The 6,000-nt window shown below is 49.8% G+C and overlaps 1 protein-coding gene across 1 annotated transcript in view; it reads right to left on the reverse strand.

The window, feature by feature from the left end:
* agxt2 (alanine--glyoxylate aminotransferase 2) overlaps positions 1–1,941 on the reverse strand; it is a 75,999-nt gene extending 74,058 nt beyond the window's left edge. Inside the window, exon 1 of the mRNA XM_060847111.1 lies at positions 1,821–1,941. Within this exon, the coding sequence (XP_060703094.1) occupies positions 1,821–1,941 (121 nt within the window). The remainder of the gene's footprint in view (positions 1–1,820) is intronic.
* Between the last annotated feature and the right edge of the window lie 4,059 nt (positions 1,942–6,000).

A 6,000-nucleotide genomic window follows, 5' to 3' on the forward strand; every position in this document is an offset into this window, starting at 1 on the left:
TGCCGCTTCCAGGTGTCAGTTTCAGCTGTCCGCTGTAGTGGTTGGTATATGGGTCCAGGTCGATGTGTCTGTTGATGGAATTTGTGGATGAATGCCATGCCTCTAGGAATTCCCTGGCTGTTCTCTGTCTGACTTGCCCTATGATAGTAGTGTTTTCCCAGTCGAATTCATGTTGCTTGTTGTCTGAGTGTGTGGCTACTAGGGATAGCTGGTCGTGTCGTTTCGTGGCTAGTTGGTGTTCATGTATGCGGATTGTTAGCTGTCTTCCTGTTTGTCCTATATAGTGTTTTGTGCAGTCCTTGCATGGTATTTTATAAACTCTGTTGGGATGGACCCGTAGGGTCTCGTCACCACGTGTTCTTTGGAAGGAGAGATCACACCGGCTAGAGTTTGGAGCAAAAACACCGTTATTTACAGAATCAAGACTGGCAAACTATACAACGAATTCAAATGCATGCAATTCGTTGGAGATAGCCTCTACTACGCCCGAACCCCGAGCTCATGCAACGGCGGTACTATAGCAATGAAGAAAAGAATTGGGAGGTCCCCACTCGCCCGCCCTTATCGCAACCAGCCGTAAGCAAGAAACCCGGTATCATGGCTCACGAGCGGACGTCGCATTACAGCATGTATTGGATATGTCCCTGTCCGTTTGTAGGAGGTCACACACAGGCTGTCGTGTTGTCGGAGTTGGTGGCAGCGGCGTCTCCTGGTGGAGCTCAACGTATGGGGGTCCGGTTGAAAAGTAATGATACCTCATCACCTTTAAATCAGTGAGATGGGGCTGTGGGAATGCAGTAAAAAGGAGTCCCCGCATCACCAGTGTGATATATGGCGGGGTCAGGCAGGAACTATGTGACTACTATGGGAAATAAAGTGTTGTGTTGTATGGGGTCTTTGGGGTGGCATGTCTGGGAGACCGGAATGGACGGGAGGCAGTCCCCAAATTCTCCAGTCAGTACTCCTGAACATGAGATCTGTGCTCATGTGGACTGTCAAATGCAACCAGGAAGAGTGCACTCAACCATCTGTGTAAGAGGAATGGGGGGGCAGATATAAAAAGACAATGGTGAAAATAATGAAGGTAGTCTGAAACCCTTAACCTTTCTTATGAGTTGCGGACCTGTGCGTGGCAGTATTTCAATGAAAAATATCCACAAAAAGGAGTGACATGAAAATAGAGAGAACTCTGTGTGAGGTAGAAGGAGTGGTTTCATGTAAAGGAAAAGGTACAACTTTACACAAAGGAAGTCAGAGGGATTCGTGATCTCAAATCAGAGAAAAAAGGCTCCCCAGCACGGGCTGCTACAAAAAGGCAGTCGAGGCAGGGGTAGCCAGATTATACTGTAGGTGTTTTAATGTTTGTCGAATTACGAAGAGGCAGAGGAAAAATGTAAAAAAAAACTCAACCATGACACTGGTCCAGTGTCGGTGAGGTAATTGCGGGGAGCAGTCACACAAACGGTGTCAAGTCGTAATATTCTGACAAAGTTAAAATCAAGTGTGCGCAGACTGTGGAAGACAATTAGTAGGATAATCCGTGTCCATTTGAGCAGCAGCACTACACGGGGGAGATGAAAGTCGGGACACTGATACAAATGCAAGATAGTACGAGTGGCAGTTATGACTCGGTGGGAATGTGTGCTAGCAGCTGCAGGAGCACAGGCGCCTGTATGTTTTAAAACGCAATGTTTGAAGAGTAAACACATTCGTCCAGGAGTTGTGTCGAAAAAATAGAGTAAGTCCCTCGAGAGGGAAGTGGGATTGGTAATAGTGAGAAGGGAACCACAATAGACTGCATAGGGGAAGGCAAACGGTACGCGTTGATAATGCACAGTAAGGGACACAAGTAGTTTCGATTAGCACACCGCGGAACTGCCGGTGCTCGGGGCGCACAACCAATGGTGTTGTCGTAGGACAATCGTTCAATGAGGCGCCCATGGAGACCGTTTAGTATAAAGGTGGAAATGATGAGGATCCCCATCAACTCTGTGGTAATAGGACGATAGAGCAGGTGAAATTCCAGTGTGTGGTTAGGGAAGACAAAGCGCAGGAGATGCCCCTAGCCTCACAGGGCGCGCAGAATAAGCGGCAAGGTAGCCGGGAACCCCCTTTAGCAAGCAGGGCGGGATTGTCGCCCCCAGACACTTGGGTAGAATATTGGAGTGATCCGCGACTGTGAGGCAGAAAGTATTGGTAACATCAGGAACGGTGCCTATACAATGGAGAAAGACCAATGTAGACAAAAAGGGGTTGAGCCACCAGCTAAAGGGCACAACCTTATCCTGGCGGCTATTTGCCCGCTCGAAGCGGAGTCTATGATAAACAAGGTGGACCTCCCAAGAGAAGGCCCAATGAAGAGTTTAGACAGCAGAATAAAGTACCAGAAGAGCAAAGATATCAGTGAAACAGACCCATGTCGGTGTAGAAGGGCAGCAACCCCAACTCTACGTAGAAACCGTGCCAAGGTGGGGTTGCATGATCCCCTCTCTTTCTGCACCTCCCCGTCAGGTCCCGTCTCATCGAGTGACTTTAGGGATATATTAGGTTGTGCTGACCTGGAGCAATGAGAGAAGTGGTGCGTGCGGTGGCCTATGTGTTTCCAGCCAGCTCAGTATAAGATATGATGATGATGATTATGGAGAGGGGGACAATGTAAAACTCTGGGCAATTAGGAGATTTGCGGTGGGACGAAATTGGACTGTTTGCCTGAGGGGACTTGTCCCCCCAAACGAGATACAGAACGAGAGGTGCAAGTATAATCCTTGTGTATGCAAGAATCTGTGTGTGTGAAGGGCCGTGTGTCATAGCCAAAAGAGAATGCGCAGGTGCTGCGGGCATATCGGACTTCATCCCTGTGTAGAGGAGAGGGAGAGGGAGAGTATCATAAAAGGATGGTCAGACAGGTCAGGACAGAAATTGTCTGTGTAGCACTTTCCTCCGTTTGACACTTGAGGATTTGATCAGTTTGAGGGAAGTGATAGCCTTTAAAAGATACCCCGGGAAGAGAATCATAAAGGAACCTGGTGACCCTGCTGTTCTCAGTGCGTACCTGTACGTCGCAAAAGATACGAACAGATGAGTTGGAGAGGACTACTCGCAGCTGAAGAGACTGAAGGATTTGGGCAGGAGCTGAGTATTGATCCCTGTGGGAGGCGATTGTATGTATAATGCCTTCAAGCAAAAGGCGACGGCAAAGTGCTGCCGATACTGTAGGTGCGGTGGGGGACAAAAGAGAGCGTTGGCCAGGAGTGTAACAGAGAAAAATGAAAGGCAGGCGTGAGCGCCCACAGTGCAACAGAGGGGTCGGGAACCTTTAAGTTTGCAGTGGCGGTGGCACCATTTATTATTTGGAGATGACGTGATGAATCCTGGTAGCAAACCTCAGGGAGGATGAGAGTGGGGAAAGAAGCCATTTAGTTTTTGGAGACGACGTGCCGAACCCTGGTAGGAAACCTCAGGGAGCATAAGACTTTGGAAAGAAGATGGGGCGCAGAGCACGGCAGTGGAAGCATAGTGAGTGAAATGCCCTAATGGAGAGATGAGGCCAGAAGATGAGTTACTGTGTCCTGGTAGAAAACCTCAGGGAGCTGAAAACCTTAAAAAGAGATGGAGCGTAAGGATCAGCGGATCTTCTATTCAGCAAGACCCAGTTGAATTCCTGCAAGCTGAATGAAAGACAGAACTAAGACGACCTCAGATCCTGCGGTGAACATAAAGTGTGTGGGTTTGGGAGAAAACGATGAAGGGGCGTGACTATGGCGTGGGAAATGGGGAGCGGGGGTGTAAGATAGGGCAGTACAATCGGCAAGAGGAGTCTGTACGATATTTCAATGGGAAGGTTTGGTACTGACTGGCAGTTACAGGTTGCATGTTCAAAGCATTGGAGAGTGTAGCCTCAGACAGGTAGACTGGCTGGCATCTTCACCCCGCATGGTTGCCAATACCCGCTTTAGGGACTGGAAATGGCAGTGTCTGTGGCAGCAGTAGCTCAACCCTCCCTAGCCGCAAAGTTGAGGAGGGGGGAGGGGACAAGTAGCAGGAGGAAATTGCTTTAAAATGAGCGCCCATAATGCTTTAGCGAAAGAAAAAATCTGTGGACTTGGGAGAAAAGATAAAAATGGGTGCGTGAGAAGGGGCATTAAAATGTGGAGGGCATAGACGGAAGAAGGAGTAGGTGGGCCCCCCCCTCGTTCTTGGCACTTTGTGAACACGAGGGGAAAAAGGGATGGCCTAAACACCCATGTCGGCGGACAAAAAGATGAGTGAGCGGCCGCGAGGAAGAGAGATGGGCCAAGCACCCTGCTGGGTGCTGAGTAGCAGGTCCTAGTTGGAGGCCTGAGGCCTGTGACCAGCGGGGGAAAAAGAGAGAGAGACAAAAATAAGTGGGTTGGGGGATATTTGGGCAGTGGGACGGCCAAACACTGGACATACAAAACATTGTAAATGAAAACGCACAGTATGGCGATATGGCAATGCGCATGTTGTTGGTCGGGACGTTATAGTTAAAAGTAAAAGGTACAACCTGTCAAACAAGATGTGGTTAGAGGCATGATTCATATCGACATCCCAGTAACTGAAGAGGACCTGTTCATCGAGTAATCCCATGGAGTAGGGCAATGATGCTTGAGAGACCCATCGGTGTAGTGGTGGCGCGGTAGTTGAGCTAATAGGGTGGCGGAACGTCCGCAGGCGAGCAGCCCCTTCTAGACTGTGCAATCCTGCCAAGAGTGAGCATTCGCGCCAAAAGCGAACGGGCACCGCCCCAACTGAGTGTCCGCGCCAAAACTCAGCTGGCCCCACCCAACCTGAGTCTTCGCGCCAAAAGCAAGAAAGCCCGCCAAGAACTAAGGTGACCCGCCCAGAGAAGGGTGACCCGCCAAAACTAGGGTGAGCACGGGACACCCCGGGATTGTCCGTCTTAGGATTCCACAACCGTAGTGTTATTAAAATAAAAAGCTCCACCATCCCTTCCTGCGCCCCCTCCCTACATCCAGGTATTCCTTTCCAAGTATAAGAGTAATTAAAAGTGATAGTGGGGGAACAAGCGGTATTTAATCCTAAAAATCAAGACGAGAGTATGGAGAAAAACCCCAGACCATTAAGTGATCAATCCCAAACCGCTAAGTGTAGGGAACAACACTCACGTACTCCGACAGCAGTAAAACTGCTTTCGGCTGCTGGGCGGCTTCCCACGGTCCCTCTCTGTCACTCAGGCTGTCGGTGCCGGTCCATTGTACACCGAGACCTGGGATGAAACATTTGCTGCGACACCTCCATTCGCCACGTCTGTTAAAAATCACTGCACTCACTCACTCACTCCCTCTCTCACTGGGCCGGCCCCACACTGGTTTTCATCCACATACATGCCAACCCACGCATACTGTCGGTGTGTCCGTACTCTCGTCTCAGCCTGTCGCAGTCCCTTGTCCCTAGTTTTAGTGACATGTTTCGAGGCATTATATCCTCGCAGAAACTGACAATCTGTGTGAAATCGTAGCAAATCTTGGTCGGGGGCATCCGAAATGGCTGGGGCTGTGGTGGAGGTACAGTGGCCCCCTTGCCACTGCGGGTTGAATGTGACTAACAGTTTCGTCTTCCACCCCAGGGATTTATCGGCGGTCGGTGGTGCCCAATCAGTAGGGGGTTTCCCTAGGGCTATTGTTTGCCGCACTGAATACTGCGGCGAGAGTAGGAGACCGTTTAAAATCTTGGTCATTAGCGCCTTATCAGTGAAGGTCTCTTTTAGTCTCGTCAATATCAGGTCTTCTTTGGACGGGCGCTTGGTTAAACACTTGATCCAGTGCTGTCTTGTGCACTGCTACACTGTCCAGTAATAATTGGGCATGCCAAATTACGTCTGTGCCAACCGTGAGGTGCCACCAGGGCACTCCGGGGCGTAATGGTCGAAATTGGGTCATTTTTGGTGGTCCAAAGTTCAAGTCCCCCATGACGGATCTCACCTGGTGGGTTCCGCGTTAAAAACAGAGCATTTTTCAA

This window comes from Hemiscyllium ocellatum, chromosome 2 (assembly GCF_020745735.1).
Source record: "Hemiscyllium ocellatum isolate sHemOce1 chromosome 2, sHemOce1.pat.X.cur, whole genome shotgun sequence".
Lineage (NCBI taxonomy): Eukaryota > Metazoa > Chordata > Chondrichthyes > Orectolobiformes > Hemiscylliidae > Hemiscyllium > Hemiscyllium ocellatum.